At 46.0% G+C, this 16,456-nt stretch overlaps 1 protein-coding gene across 6 annotated transcripts; it reads left to right on the top strand.

Annotated features, from left to right (window-relative positions):
- The first annotated feature begins 219 nt into the window (after nt 1-219).
- LOC133235068 (endogenous retrovirus group K member 7 Gag polyprotein-like) lies at nt 220-13,789 on the top strand. 6 transcript variants are annotated; one of them, XR_009732432.1, is made up of 4 exons: nt 220-726; nt 7,859-7,952; nt 9,565-12,262; nt 12,672-13,789. XR_009732432.1 is itself a non-coding variant. In XM_061395956.1 (3 exons), exon 3 carries the CDS (start codon nt 9,844-9,846, stop codon nt 10,906-10,908), a length of 1,065 nt encoding a protein of 354 aa, XP_061251940.1. In that variant the 5' UTR covers nt 220-726; nt 7,859-7,952; nt 9,565-9,843; the 3' UTR covers nt 10,909-13,789. The 6 variants fall into 6 exon arrangements, 4 of the variants coding, with proteins under 4 accessions (XP_061251940.1, XP_061251941.1, XP_061251942.1 ...); XR_009732433.1 differs by having other exon boundaries at nt 552-726; nt 9,565-9,773; nt 12,231-13,789; XM_061395956.1 differs by having other exon boundaries at nt 9,565-13,789.
- Nucleotides 13,790-16,456: the final 2,667 nt, after the last annotated feature.

Here is a 16,456-nt window from a genome sequence, read left to right as displayed (position 1 = left end):
CTCAATCTTAGACATCAATTGGAGCTGTCCGCAGTTCCACACCACCAACTATTCTCCCGTGTTCATCTCCCTTTCCTTTGGTCCATAAAGATCTCAAATATCTTGCATGTAAAAAACTTCACCTTAAAAAAAAAAAAAAAAAGCCAAGCGTCTAAAAGAAAAGCTTTCCTTCCCATTTAATCAACTAAGTGCAATCGGGATGCCCTCCTAAAATCCTCCCCTACCACTCTACACAGTGCTGCCAGAATACTTCCTGACAAAACCCACAAGTCAAGTCACCCATGCTTTAAAAACCTATGACTTCCCAATGTCTAAAAACTAAAGCCGACAAGATGCTTTCAAGGAATACAAAGCCGTCTATTAATTCGGCCCCCTGTCCTACCTATTGTGATAGAAATCTTCAACCCGCTTCTGAGCCGTCCATACTCTTTTGTACCATAAGTGTCATCCAGGATGGAGCAACACCTAAATCCCAGGACACTGCGGTCAACCGTCCTCCGGGACACCTGAAGGCAGTTAGGCTGGAGCGCCTGACCCGAGGCCACGCGGCCCCGCCCCCCGGGGATCCGCGCCGAGCCTCAGTTCGCGTCTCGGCGTCTCGTCGCTTCACCGCCCCGGAAACGAAGAGGGGGAGGGCGTGACTCTGACCCACACCCCGACCCCCGACCCCACCCAAAGCCTCACCGCTCCGGCCAAAACCCGTCAGCCCTCGGGGCCGCGCGCCGGGTAAGTGGGTCCGGCCCCTGCGGCGCGTCCCCGGCTGCTGCGCGCGGCGCGCGGGGTCGCTCGCAGTCGCTGCTGCTGTTTAGGAAGAGCTACGCGCGGCGTCTCCGGGGGAACTTCGGTCCGTCCTGTCGCCGGTACCCTCCGCCCGGCTGACTCGGGCCTCCCGGGGTGGGGAGAGGGCCGACTTGCGCGTCCTAACTGGAGTTGGGGAGCGGCAGGTGCAGAGTCCGGGCTGAAGTCGCAGCGCCCCTCTTCCTGAAGGCGGGAAAGCTGGGGGTCGGGGGAGGCTGTGCGGGGGTCCTCCGAGGCTGGACTCGTTGCGGTGGGCCTCAGCCTCCTAACCTCCCCTCCCCCTCTTACAGGAGGTTCTAATAACTTTTAATTGCGTCTTGGCTTCCCTTGTGGCTCAGCTGGTAAAGAATCAGCCTGCATTACGGGAGACCTGGGTTCGATCCCTGGGTTGGGAAGATCCGCCGGCCAAGGGAAAGGCTACCCACTCCAGTATCCTGGCCTGGAGACTTCCATGGACTTTCCGTGGGGTCGCAAAGAGTCGGACACGACTGAGCAACTTTCACTTCACTCCACTTGCGTCTTGGGACGTTCTGGCTTAAAATTCATCCCTAGGCTAGCAGGTCCCTGGATTCAGCCAAATCTCTCTGCGCTCCTTCCTCTCTGAGATGCAAGTACCGAGGGCAGGGGAGCGGGGATTGGACTGAAGGGACCCCTGGAGCGCTGGCCTCCGCCCAGAAAAGAGGTCGGGACCAGCGGTATCACAGACGCCCCGGACCTTTCTGGCGGAATCGAGGGAGACAGTTAAGAGGTCGTCCCTGCCGCCTCAAGTGAGTATTAATCACCATAGCGTGGGGGAGCAGGCTGACCCCTGAAAAGTACTATTAAAATGATGCCTTCCTCCTTCCACTGGAAGGAGGTGGATGGGCTTGAAAGTTCCAGTTCCCCATCCTTTCCTCGCCTTCCCGGTATGATCCCGCAACCAGCGACCTGGAAGCCTGGCTTCCAGCCCCAGAACTTTCCGGGCTCCGGGAAGAATCCAGGCTGGAGGGAGGCTGGGGGCTGGAACTTAAGAAGTGCTGCCCCGTGGGTTCCAGAGGTGGAGGCGGAAGGGTGAACGGAGTAGTGTGGTGGAGAAGGGAGAGGTGAGTGAGTGCTCCGGAAGACTTTGAGAGAGAAATACGCCCCTATGTAGAGACTTCGTTGCACTTAGAGGGAGAAGAGGAACGAAATCAGGCTGGAAGGTGCCCAAGGCCAAGCAAGCCCCTGGGGCTGGGCGGTCAGGAGGAAGGGATGGGAGTGGTCGTTAGAGAGGATAGCCGCAAGAGGGCGCAGGAGCGCCGGCGGAACGCAACTGCGGCTCCCAGGTGAGACTTGCAGGCTCTGAGATGGGGCATGAGTGGTGAACAACAAGGCGATGCCCAGAGTAATGGTTGTTGGTTACCAGGCGGCTCTGACTCTCGGCACGCCTCACAAAGGGGGCAGAGGTCTGACTACAGCATGTGTTGGGGGCATTTCCAGCCTGGCAAGTGCCTCAGTGGCCAGACAGCCTGCTGGTCTGTGAATTAGACTTTAGTAGATTCTACACAAAATTGAGAGGACACACTATTTTCCTTTCTGCGTTCGCTTTTTCAGCTTAGAGTAATGTTTTTCCGTTTCATTCACATTGTCTGAAGTGGAAGGATGTCTCTTTTTGTAAGACTGAGTAAAATATATGTGTGTGTGTGTGTATAAATATGTCACATTTTCTTTATGCTAGACCAGGGAAACAGAAAAAGATGCACCTCAAATTTCTGGGTGCCTAAATTAAAAAATAAACCAAAAATGGGTCATATCAAATTTTAGTGAGAACATAGAGGAATAAAAATTACCCTGTATAGCTGCAGTTCAGTCGCTCAGTCGTGTCCCGTGTTGCTCTTTGCGTCCCCATGGACTGCAGCTCGCCAGGCTTCCCTTTCATCACCCACTCCTGGAACTTGCTCAAACTCATGTCCTTTGAGTTATGGGAGTATAAAAAATACACCTAGTCAGGAAAGCTAATTGGCTTTTACTTAAGAACTTAAATCTTGTACCGTATTGTTGTAGCCACGTGTTTCGGGAAACAAACTCACTCAGAAGGACAATGCAGATAGCGGAGTGCAGTTTATTACACCGGCGGGGCCAAGGCAGAGTCTCCTCTTAGCCAAGGACCCCGACCAGCTTTTATGAAAACCTTATATACCCTAAGTGTACGTGCTAAAACCCACCTCCCCAAATTCTCTGAAACTAGTCTGAAGAAAGGAAAAGAAAGACACAATCAAAGTTCCCCTGTGATTCATATGCCTTAAGCCTAGGTGGTCAATTAATAACAGTGGACAATTATCAATAGTCCTGTGATCATACCCCAGTAAGCATAATAGAATGTATGATTCTATTCGGGTTACACAAATAATTAGGGTATTGTTTTAGGCGGCAGAGAGTCTAGGTACAAGCCCTGGGGCTCTTCCATGGGCAGGTGTGGGGGGCGGGGGGGGGGGCGGCGCAGCAGGGTCTGGTTTCCAGTTGGTATGTCGTTTCCAGATACTGGGCATACAGCTCAAAGTCCACTGTCTGGCCCTGTTCTGTTTCCTCCTTCACTATTAGAAAAGAAAAGAGTAAAAGTAAACACAAAATAATAAATTTCTAAAAACAACTCTGAACTAAGATAGCCTTCCTTTCTGTATTCCTCCAGCCATCTGTAGGTAGTCTCTATTGTATGCAAATATTAAAAATAAAAGTCAATGATAGAGAAACAGAAAAATAGGTGAGTCTCTACCTACATCATCATGGTTATTGTGAGACTCCTAATGCCCAAACCCTCGGGTATCGTAACGGTTAACTCTAATAACAACTGTGAGATGTCCAAAACAGCGCAGTATAACCTACTGCAAACGCACAGTGGAGACTCAGTAGTCATTGCCCTGATGACGATATACATGTGTTCCAAGCAGAAACTTACTCAGGTGTTACAGCCTTCATTAGGCTTCCGTATGCCCTAAAGTGCCAGCCAGGCATGTGAGCCTTCAAGACGTGATATGGTGGTCTTTGGTGGCGACGACAGTAGTTGTCCTGAGACAGGGTATTTGGTGGTCATGGCTGAGGTGTGGTGTGCCTGCTTGCTCCACTGCTACTCAAAACGGTCTAGGCGAGCAGCAGACACAAGGAAGAAGCTTGTTAAAGATGCCAGTTGATGGGCCCCACTCCAAACCTGCAGCATCAGTTTCTTCCTTGGATGCGGACTGCTTTGTATGCATATTCAAGTTTGAGAGGCAAGATTTGCATAAGTGCTTTTAACCCTAGGCTTACTAGTAAAGATGACTAGGTGAGTTTTAATTACTACTATCTCCTGTGACTCCTCTCAGATTCTGTCTATTGGTCTGGGCGAGAGTACATTTTTTAAAAAATATAGTTGACATTTGGCTTCCCGTGTGACTCAGTGGCAAAGAATCTCTCTGCCATGCAGGAGACACAGGTTCCAATCTGGGTCAGGAAGAACCCCTGGAGAAGGAAATGGCAACCCATTCCAGTCTTCTTGACTGGAGAACCCCAGGAACATAGGAGCCTGGCTGGCTACGGTCTATAGGGTCACAGAGTTGGACACAATTTGAGTGACTAACACACACACATAGTTGACGTTCAATATTGTATTTGATTCACAAAATTGTATAACATAGTTTTAGGTGACCAACATAATCTATATAGAATACTAATTACGTTTTCCAGGCAATTCCCAGATGAAACCAGGATTATGCAGGGGGGCTGTCGTATTGTTGTGGTGTGAGACTTGAGTAACCTTTGCTTGATAACCTTTGATTCAAGGTAACAGAGTCTGTGTGGGTGGGCCAGGTCAGTGCTCCCCACCCTCCCCATTGCTGTGGCAGCATAGTGGACCGTGAGACGGAAGGGCATATGAAAACGGGGAAGGAGAACGTTACCTTGTGGTCTCCCTATAGAAGCTCGTTTCTCCTGAATATGCCACGTGGCAAAGGACAGAGCAGTGTGGTCTTTCTGCACTTCACAGGCCTCCTGAGTGTATAGGTAGCAGGTGAAAATGCTGTGCTGATAATGCCTTCAAAGATGTACAGGTGTGATTTCTCTATATAATAGCATCTGAGAAAGAAACTTAGAAATGGAGGAGAAAGAGGAAGAAACGGTAGCTTCTCAGATAAAATTTGTGACTCAGATCAGCAGCTGTGTCCTCTTTTCTTGCTGAAGTCCCACGTATTCAGACCTTGTAAACATTTACTTCTGTATCTCTGGTGGTCCTGCCTAACATTTACTTTTGATACTTTTTTTCCTCCTAATGATAGCCAAGGTTAGGTCTTTAGGATATCCCACTGTCTTCTCTCCATTTTCTCCATCCAGGCTCCCTTTGCTGCTGCTGCTGCTAAGTCGCTTCAGTCGTGTCCGACTCTGTGCGACCCCATAGACGGCAGCCCACCAGGCTCCCCCGTCCCTGGGATTCTCCAGGCAAGAACACTGGAGTGGGTTGCCATTTCCTTCTCCGATGCACGAAAGTGAGAAGTGAAAGTGAAGTCGCTCAGTCGTGCCCGACTCTTAGCGACCCCATGGACTGCAGCCCACCAGGCTCCTCCGTCCATGGGATTTTCCAGGCAAGAGTACTGGAGAGGGGTGCCATTGCCTTCTCCACAGGCTCCCTTTAGAGCATGACAAATTCCTGCCATGAGTTACTGATGTGCACATGTTGAAAATGTTCTTTTTTCTTATTAACTTGGGGATGCGTTAATACAGAAGATGCCTGCTGAATATAAGGGTAGGTCGTGGGACATCAGTGAAGAAGGAGAGTATGTAATATCTAGGTCCTGTTTGGATTCAGCATCAGTCTACGTCATTGGTTCACAACCTTTTTTTGGCACCAGGAACTGATTTCATGGAAGACCATTTTTCCATGGATCGGGGACAGGGGGTGGTTTCCGGATGGGTCAAGTGCTTTACGTTTATCCTGCACTTTATTTCTATTATTATTCTATCAGTTCCACCTCAAATAATTAGGCGTCAGATCCTAGAGGCTGGGGACTCCTGGTCTATACAGACAAGGATAACGAAAATGCTCCGATAAAGCTGATTGCTGTATGGCCTAGAAATAACACAGAGTTCTAAAAAACAAAGAGAGCTCTCAGTTGCCTCAAGGAAAGACTTTCTATTCAAAATACACGACAGTACAGGACTTGAGAGTTACATGTGATTTTAAATGAGCTGTTAACCCTGTTCTCATAAGCAGATTAATGTTTCAAGGGTTAATGTTTTCATTCACTTTTTTATTTTGCAAAACTGTCCCAACAATGGCGATGAGTCCTGCATGCAGGCAGCTAATAGCAATTTGTCCCAGCACAGCTGATGTTAATTTTGTTCACTTGAATCAGGGGCAGTTGGCCAGATTCCTCAACTGAAAAGATAATAATTTTCCAATTACCATTAACAGGGTCTTGGAGGGGTCTACTGAGAACTGTGCATGAACCATCGCGTTTCATGGGAATTGTCTTTCTCTACTTCATTTCCCTTGCCTGGAGATTCCTTTGGAAAATGAAGCCTCTCATCTTTGTTCAGGCTTTTGTTATTAAGTGTTCTATAAATTTCCTTTTTCTAATTTAAAAATTTTATTTATTTATACATTTATGTATTTTTTTATTTGGGCTGTGCTGGGTCTTCCTTGCACCACGCGAACACTTAGTTACATATGGAATCCAGTTGCCTGACTAGATTGAACATCAGCCGCCTGTATTGGGAGAGCGGGGTCTTAGCCACCGGACCACCAGGGAAATCCGTGTAAATTTCCTTCAATTCCATTACTGTTTCACAGTTATTTTCTTGTTTCTTTTTGTTTCTCCAGGGGAAAAAAAAAAAGTTCTGTATGGCACCCCACTCCAGTACTCTTGCCTGGAAAATCCCATGGATGGAGGAGCCTGGTGGGCTACAGTCCATGAGGTCACTAAGAGTTGGACACGACTGAGCGACTTCACTTTCACCTTTCACTTTCATGCATTGGAGAAGGAAATGGCAACCCACTCCATGTTCTTGCCTAGAGAATCCCAGGGACGGGGAGCCTGGTGGGCTGCCGTCTATGGGGTCGCACAGAGTTGGACACAACTGAAGTGACTTAGCAGTAGCAGCAGTATATATTCAAGTATCTTAAAATGCTGTAATATAATCACAAATTAAAAATGAAATCATTTCAAGAAAATAATTTGTTGATGCAAAAAAAAAATCATGATGTTTCATCTTGTCCTCATTTCTTGAGCCGATCTGCATCTTTCGCTCTAGATGAGTGGTCATTCTAGATATTTAAAATAAAATAAGATATTGTTGCCCACATCTTAAAATCAAATAACCATTCCTTACTTTTGATTGAGTAGTACTTGGAAGTAGAGTTAAGGATCTGCAAATGAGAAATGCTTCCTAAGTGTTTTAAAGAGGCTGTCAGGAAATACTATTTGGTGAAGTCATTTTGTATAACTTACAGCTGTTACCAGAGTCCAGGCTCACTCTACTCAGAGGTGTTGGGATCAAGAAGGGACTTTATTCGGGAGCTGGCTGACAGAGAAGATGGCAGGCTAGTGCCTTGTAATAACCATCTTCTCAGGGCCTGGTTGCTAGGTTATTTATGGATTGGAGATAGGGGGAGGTGAGGAAACCACGTAAAAAGACTATTAAACCCTTGCAAATGTCTCCTAGAACGGCAAGCCTCAGGCAGGGGAATGTGTTAGTTGCACTTCCTTACAGTCCTTCACAGGTGGGCAGCTCCGGTTATCTCCCTGGGGCAGGCAATTATGTATGTTTACAATAAAAAAGAGTTAAAGTCACTGAAGCAGATCCAGTGTAAATTTAAAATTAACTCTTGCTGGTTACATAGTGTCATCTCTACTGAACACTGCTGCTGCTGCTAAGTCGCTTCAGTCGTGTCCGACTCTTAGCGACCCCATGGACTGCAGCCCACCAGGCTCCTCCGTCCCTGGGATCCCAGGCAGGAGTACTGCAGTGGGATACCACTGCCTTCTCCACTACTGAACATTACTGGGTTGGATATTGTAGAAACCCCAGGATGAGTAATATGTTCCCTTTTTTTTTTTTTTTTTTTAATAAGCAGGTCTTGCTGTCTCTAAGCTGAACCTGGTCACCTTTTTTTGAGCCAAGAAGAGCTCTGGGATGTGAAGAAAAGGAGACAACAGTCATGCACCCAGGTAGGTGGGGATGAATAAGCAGATCGCACAGAGGTGATGTCCGAAGGTGAAGGAGGAGCCGAGGCCTAAAGTGTGGTTTGGGCGGCTCTGCTTCACTGGGGATTCCTTTGAGAAGTCCAGGCCTCTGTGTCCCGCTGTCACAGAGGTCCCTTTCCTGCTCCACTCCCCATGCTCCTAAATCCTCTAAGGGTTTCCTTTTGCTCCGATGATCTTCCATGGCAATCGGAGTGAGAACCAGAGGCTTCCCCACGCCCAGCAAGGGATGTTCTAACTCTTCTTCCATTGCTTTTGGGGGCCTGGGAAAATCTGTGCGTTTACAGAGTTCCTTTATGGAGTTTGTGTGAGTTTCTCCTCATCTCCTAGAGACACCTGAATGTTCCACTACGACACCGGGAGCGTGAGGCAGACTGACAGTCCCCCATTCACGTCTGTGCCGAGCAGGCCTCCCCAGCACCCACACCCTCCACTGGGTCCTCAGAAATGAATCTGGGAGCCTCCCAGTGTTTACCCAGCGTCACAATAGAGTAACCTGGGCCACTTCTTTAAGATATCATTGATCCTGGGCCTTACGTAGGACTAATTGACAGAAGCTCTGGGGATGTAACACAGAGGACTGTAGAGTTCTAAAAATAACAGAAATGATCCCAATGGAGAGTCAAAGGTGAAAATGACTTTGGTGAATTTTGCTCAGAATTTCCCATCTATATGAATCACTTTTGAATCCCATTAAAAACAGTAATAGGGGCCTAATACTCAGAGGTTATGACTCTCCAAGTCTGGGTCATTAATTTGCAATTTGAGCAATCAATGAAGTTGCTTCCCCCAGACCTCATTCCCAGCAGCATTAATCGAGAGAAATCAAGAACAGTGCCTGAGTGCCTTACACACAGTCACTCTATCTGAACACAAATACTGCTGCTCCCAGTGAAGACCCACCACCAACTTCTGGAAAGATGACATTCTCTGCTCACCACTTGCAAAATGAGTAGGGACTAGAGAAAGCAGTGGAGTCTGAACAGTGGGGGAACAACATGTATGCATTCATGAAAGGAATGTTTCATGAGGATTTACTGCGTGCTCACACATATGTGTTAAAGACACTGTGCTAAGATCCACACATTACGAGAGTTGATTGTTGTAATCTTCTGGGGACGGAGGCTTCAGTGTTGGGGATGGGGTCTTCAGTGTTGGGGACTGGGTGTTCTGTGTTCATCTTTACCAGGAGGACTTAGAGGTCAGGCTTGCCTTCATGGGAGTAGAGATTATCTTTGTTTCTTCTCTTTCCATATTATGGATAATTCCAGGGAGCTGCCTGTGAGAACGGGGTCCTTTATCTAAAGGACACAGCCCTGGGAGCTGCCTCAGTCCTTGAGGGTTTGCTTGCAAACATAGCTCTCTGTCCCGCCACCCCAGAGATTAGGCGACTATTAACTGCAGACACCTGGAGTTCTGGACAAACTTCTCACGCATAAGGAAATGTTATCTGGTGTAAGAAATAATAACAGGGTGCCATTCCCATGCTCTCAAGATTTCTTGTGACTTTTTGTAAGATGTATAGGTCAGCCAAGAAAAATGCTAACTGTCTTGTTTTTCTCTTGCTTTCCTGTAAAAGATGCTGAATAAAGTCGTGGTCAGACCGCTTCCCTTTGTGAAGACGTGTCTGATCCTCTCGACCCCATCTTTGCTGTAGTATTCTTTCTCAGCCGCGTCGTGCACACTCTCAGGACCTGATCGACTTTGCCGGCTGGCTCTGGCAGGTGGCGCCCGAACAGGGACTTGAGAATCGGAGCGTGAGGACAGCCGCTGCCCGTCAGGATTGAGGTAAGTAACGAGGAATTCCTAATTATTTGAAGTAAGGGGCAGGGAGTGTTATTGTCGAGAGTAATAAATCATGGGACAAGGCAGTAGCTGCCAGTTATTTGTACATATGTTGAAAACTATGTTAAAAGGCAGGGGAATTCATGTAAATAAGTTACAGCTAGAAAAGTTTTTCCTTTTTGTAGAAGAAGTTTGTCCTTGGTTCCCAGAGGAAGGAACAGTTAGTCTGGAAACTTGGAAAAAAGTAGGAAAACAATTGCAGACATATTATTCCTTACATGGTCCCAATCGTGTCCCTGTGGATGCTTTTTCTTTGTGGACTCTCATAAGAGACTGTCTGGATCCTGAACATGAGGGACATAAGATTCAAACGGCCCTCCAGGATTCCATAGAACCCGAAGTTGCAGAGCCTTCCGCCCCTCTGCCTGAGCCACTTTATGCTGTGCCTGAGGGAACAGCTTGTAAGGCTGGAGGGAGTGATGATGTGTTAAGCTCTGATGAACAGGAAGAGTTCAATGAACAAGCGGCTCAGTACCATAGAGAGGATATGCCTTGGGAGATGATGGTTAGCATGCAACCCCCCTCAGGAAAAGGGGAATTAAAGCATTCAGGGCTTTTCAAAGAACAGCTGGAGAATTTAATTCAGAAAATTGTTATAGCAGTTAAAAAGGATGCACAGGGAGATTCCCACTCCAGCCAGCCTGCGCCTCCAGCATATCCTCCCTCGGTTCTTGCTGGGCTCGACCCACGTCTGCCTTTCATAGAACTGCGAGAGCTTATATCTATCCCTGCTTCTTTGCCCGGTGAAAACATAAAAACTAGAAGTGAGATATTATTATCTCTTCTTCAACAAGCAATTAAGCGAGCTAATGATGAAGGAGAACATATTCCCGGGTTTTCAAGAATCTATCCAGTATTTGAAAATGCCCAACAGCAGAGGTATTATGAACCGCTACCCTTTAAGCAACTAAAAGAGTTAAAAATGGCTTGTGCACAATACGGCCCAACTGCGCCGTTTACTCAGGCTATTATAGAGGCTTTAGGAAATCAAAATCTGCCACCTAATGATTGGAAACAGGTTGCTCGGGCTTGTCTATCTGGAGGGGATTATTTACTATGGAAATCTGAGTTTGCTTAGCAGTGTGGGATCACAGCGGATATCAATCGGTGACAGGGACTGAACACCACGACAATTGGGTTATTGCCTTAGCTGGTTTTAGTGGACGGCTTGATAATCATTACCCCTCGGATAAAATTTTGGAATTTGCTCACTATCACCAATTTCTCTTCCCCAAAATCGTTGTTTCTCAGCCCCTTGCCGACGCCCTAACTGTATTTACTGATGGCTCTTCTAATGGAATAGCTAGTTTGATTATACAGGACAATACTGCCGCCTGGCATACTAATTATAAGTCTGCTCAAGAAGTAGAACTGTTTGCCGTTTTTCAGGCTCTATTACAAATCTCTGCTCCATTTAATTTATATTCCTACAGTCAATATATCATAAGAGCCTTAAACACTATTGAGACTGTTCCATTTATTGGTACCCTGAATTCTACTATCCAAACTCTTTTTTGTGATATACAGCATTTAATTTGCTCCAGAGTTAATAAATGCTATTTCGGTCATATTCATGCTCTCTCTGGACTTCCTGGACCTTTAGCACGAGGCAATGCTTTGGCTGACGAAGCTACACGTATGATATTTCCTTCATTGGAACAAACGGCAAAAACTTCCCACAGCTTACACCATCAAAACAGCAATAGCTTAAGACTTCAATTTGGCATTACTCGAGATGCTGCCAGACAGATTGTTAAGCAATGTCAAACATGTCCTCAATTTTTTAGCGTCCCCTATTATGGAGTTAATCCCCGAGGATTGTTGCCAAACAACATATGGCAAATGGATATTACCCATATTCCTGAATTTGGTAAACAAAAATTTGTTCATGTTACTATTGACACCTTCTCTGGCTTTTTACATGCCTCTCTACAATCCGGAGAAGCTAGCAAACATTGTATAGCTCATTGCATTAAATGTTTTGCTGTGATGGGAACCCCTAAGACCATAAAAACAGACAATGGTCCAGGATACACTGGAAAAAATTTTCAACTATTTTGTACGCAGTTGTCTATCTCACATAAAACAGGTATCCCTTATAATCCTCAAGGTCAAGGCATTATTGAATGGGCACATCAAACTCTCAAACATCAATTGCAAAAACTAAAGAAGGGGGAATTGTATGTCAGTACCCCCTCCAACTCTCTAAATCATGCTTTATTTGTTCTAAATTTTTTACAATTGGATATACGTGGCTGTTCAGCAGCACAGCGATTTTGGAACTTTGATGCGCAAACAATAAGACCTAAAGTCTTTTGGAAAGACCCACTTGTGGGAAAATGGTATGGACCAGATCCTGTAATAATTTGGGGACGAGGGCATGTTTGTGTTTTCCCACAGGATGCCAAAGCGCCGTGATGGCTGCCAGAAAGGTTGGTACGCACGGTGGAGACAATCTCTAGTAAACCAGATGAGGAGATTGACGATTCAAGAGCATGATGAATTACCATCTCGGCAACAACTCCAGGCATTGATGCAAGAGGCACAGAATCGTGTTGCTGTGCAGGGCGATCCGATATCGCCTTTAAGCTTTCTGATAACCTTATTAATTGCCTTAAATCAGATTAATACTGCACATTCTGAAGAAGATTCAAATGCTTACTGGGCTTATTTTCCCGACCCTCCCCTTCTCCAACCGGTGGGCTGGGAGGATCAGTCCATTCCCATTTATACTAATGATACTGTGGCTTTGGGGGGGTTTTCAGATAAACATATTATTCCTAATCAAGTTAATTTCTCTTATCATGGAGTGTTTGATCGTTTACCTATCTGTCTGTCTAGATATTTTAATTCCACAGGATGCCTTTTTGTTGGGGAGTCAGGATATGCTGATTATGACAATGGTTGGCGCCTATATATTCCTGGAGTAACGAAAGAATCTGGAATTCCTTAACGTCGTAGTGGAACTGGTCCTTTAGATATCCCTTTCTGCGACTTTGGAACAAGGGGAAGAGTCACTGCTGCACCATGGAAACTGTGTCGAAATGAGACTGCCACGGTTTATAACATATTTGGGACAAATGAATCATTGTGGGACTGGTCTCCAGATTCGAACAGAAACCCTGGAGCACAAGATAATAGAAAGTTTGCATCCCGTATTTGGAACTTGGGTGGCTCTAAAGTGTTCCAAACAGAAATCTGGAAACTAGCTGCCGCCCTTGGATGTGAGGGTTCCTACCTTCAGGTGGGATGGAAAGTGAGACACGGTTATTTATGGAATCTCACCATGAGGTACCCTCGAGCATGTGTACCTCACCCTTATGTTTTATTAGTAGGATCTATCAATATACAACTTGGGTCACGAAATTATAATGTAACTTGTAACAATTGTACTTTGACTAACTGTGTCAGGGGAATTACTAATCAAACTAGGGTTCTAGTCTTAAGATAGCCTGCTTTTGTTATGATTCCTGTAAAGATTAATGCGTCTTGGTATGATGAAAAAGGACTTGAGCTTTGGAGAGAAGTAGAGGGTGCTTTAATGTGTTATTGCAGGGGAATAGGGTTAATAATTCTGGGATTTATAGCTTTGGTAACCCTTATCGCCTCCTCGATTACTGCAGCCCTGTCCCTGGCACAATCAGTGCAAACTGCAACTTTTGTTGATAATCTGGCACAAAATGTATCTGCTACCCTGGGGACTCAAGAAGATATTGACAAAAAGCTAGAGGACTGATTGAATGCCCTTTATGATGTTATAAGATTTTTAGGCAAAGAGGTTCAAGGTATAAAGTTGAGATTACAGGTACAATGTCATGCCGATTTTCGATGGATCTGTGTTACCCCCCAAAAATATAATGGTAGTATAACTGCTTGGGATAAGGTGAAAGCTCATTTAGAAGGTATTTGGCATAATGAAAATATTTCCTTAGATTTACTGTATCTACATCAAGAAATAATGAATATTGAGAATGCACCTAGACCTGATTTGGATGTTGCAAAAAGAGCTGAGTCTTTTGTTAAAGAACTTTTTCGACATGTACCTACCATCAATAGTATTTGGTACTTGGGAGCAGCCATAGGAGGACTATTCTTAATAATTTTAACTGTTTTATTTCTTGCACCTTGTCTAATTAAAAAACTGATTGATGATCTATGGGTGATAAAGGCTTCCATCTACGGAAATTGTCTGAGGTTAAAGGAACATAAGCGTGCGCCTATATAAAAAGAAAGGGGGAGATGCGGGGAGCTGCCCATGAGAACGGGGTCCTTTATCTAAAGGACACAGCCCTGGGAGCTGCCTCAGTCTTTGAGGGTTTACTTGCAAACATAGCTCTCTGTCCCGCCACCCCAGAGATTAGGCGACTATTAACTGCAGACACCTGGAGTTCTGGACAAACTTCTCACACACAAGGAAATGTTATCTGGTGTAAGAAATAATAACAGGGTGCCATTCCCATGCTCTCAAGATTTCTTGTGACTTTTTGTAAGATGTATAGGTCAGCCAAGAAAAATGCTAACTGTCTTGTTTTTCTCTTGCTCTCCTGTATAAATATAAGATGCTGAATAAGGTCGTGGTCAGACCGCTTCCCTTTGTGAAGACGTGTCTGATCCTCTCGACCCCATCTTTGCTGTAGTATTCTTTCTCAACCGCGTCATGCATGTTCTCGGGACCTGATCGACTTTGCCGGCTGGCTCCGGCAGATAATAAAGATAAAACCCACCCACCAAATTTCAAGTCCTTTGCTCTCCTTAACTGAGTCTGAGCATCAAAAACTGGAAGTGCCAGATCCATTCACAAAGGTGGCAGAGTTGCCAGGAGCTCTGGTCTCTGAGCTGCTCTGAGAAGGGTGACCAAGGAATGGGGGCGGAGCCATGGCAGGACAGTTTTTCCTTTTTTGGTCGTTTAAGTGATCACTTTAAACGGAATCTGAACTGACATTTCCTATTAGGCTCTGCTAGTCTGATTTTAGAAGAGGGACTATATTCTGGATGGAAACTCTGTGCCCGAATGTTAAGCCTCAAATGAGAAACAGAGATCTGAGGCATCAAATGGGCTACTCAGGAGGTGGGACTGATCCTGGGTGACCAGCGCCCCTGATTCCAGTCTGCTCTTGGGGCAGATGCATTGTTAGAGTTACTAGATTCAAGTCACCGTGAGTTTCACCTGGATTCCCTGTGTGTGCCTGTGTGGAGGTTTGAGATAAAGAAAAGGCAAAAAGGGAAAACCCTAGGTGGGGTAACCACAGATCAGAGTGAGAAGTGGTCTGTGCTGCATGCTGCGATACCAGCTTGCCTGAACTGCAGGCTGAGGTGTGTGGGCCTCATTACAGTGGGATTCGGGACTGGTGGTCTTGCGCCCAGGGCGGGATGTCTTGGCCCTGGGAGGGGCTGGCATGTGCCGGAAGTCCTCCGTGCGCTGTTCGGCGTGTGGTGGGAGACGGGTAAGGCAGGCGGAGTGATGTTACTATCAAGGGCGAAGTCTCTGATCGTAGGGCACAGAGATGCTGGGGAGAGGTTGGCATGAGTGAGGGGGGCCAGGAAGAGTGGGAAGAGACTGCACTGAGGGTCCTCGGCCCCCGTGCCCCTCAGCGACGTGTTCAGGGACTAGAGGCGTGTGCTCCCTGTGAAATGCAGCACTGTGTGTTAGAATACTGATTTCTGCCCATTTCAGGTTGTCAAGAGTTAATCTGAACCTACCTCCTTTCAGTTCCAGCAGCATCAAATCAAAGGTGGTTAAGAGCACTTTATCTGCAGGAACTAGGGGACAGGTTTGAGTAGGAAAGGAAAGTGGAAAGTGAAGTCGCTCAGTTGTGTCCGACTCTTTGCGACCCCATGGATTGTAGCCTACCAGGCTCCTATGTCCATGGGATTTTCCAGGCAAGAGTACTGGAGCGGGGTGCCATTGCCTTCTCCAGGAGATCTTTCCGACCCACGGAATGAACCCGGGTCTCCCGCATTGTAGGCAGATGCTTTACTGTCTGAGCCACCAGGGAAGTCCAGTTTTTCTAGAGAAGATGCCAAATGAAAGCAAGGATACTATTTGATTGTATCTTACCCAGCCACCTTGGTCTTGGAAAGCCTAGTTGGCTGGGTGTGATTGGCTGTTCTTAATTTATGTTCTCAGGTTAACATGCCTTGACTCAATATTAAGTTTTGTGTGCTTAAATAGGCTACTGAAGCATGAGAGTCACTTCAGCCTAGTGGCCTCCTTGTTTAATCACTTTTAACAGTGGGAACTCAGTAGGCAGAATATTACACTTCTCATCCATTTGCAAGGTAATTTAGCAGTTGTCCACCTAACACACAAATGCACGGGCATGTTGGTGCAGCAATTTCACCAGATAAGCCACATGTGTAGAAACCAAAGATCCACGTCTGTGACAGCAGGAAAAAGAACATGTGCAGCTATGTAAATGCATATTACGAAGTGTTTTGGTTAAGTCGTTTTATTCGTAATTACCATGGAATAAGACGCTGTTTGGGAATGCAGGAGATCCATTGCTACTGGTGCAAAAGTATCACCTTCAAATATCATTGGTAAAGGAAAGCGATTTCATTGACAGAAAGTTTGATTTGACAATATGTCAATGTTGAACCATGTACGTAGTATTTTAGCAGTGGTG

The sequence above is a fragment of the Bos javanicus genome, chromosome 22 (genome assembly GCF_032452875.1).
Source record: "Bos javanicus breed banteng chromosome 22, ARS-OSU_banteng_1.0, whole genome shotgun sequence".
Taxonomy (NCBI): Eukaryota; Metazoa; Chordata; class Mammalia; order Artiodactyla; family Bovidae; genus Bos; species Bos javanicus.
This window is presented reverse-complemented; position numbering and strand designations above follow the sequence as displayed.

What these genes read in the sequence shown, in the direction of transcription:
- LOC133235068 (XM_061395956.1), top strand. Translation starts at nt 9,844, where the DNA reads ATGGGACAAGGCAGTAGCTGCCAGTTATTTGTACATATGTTGAAAACT.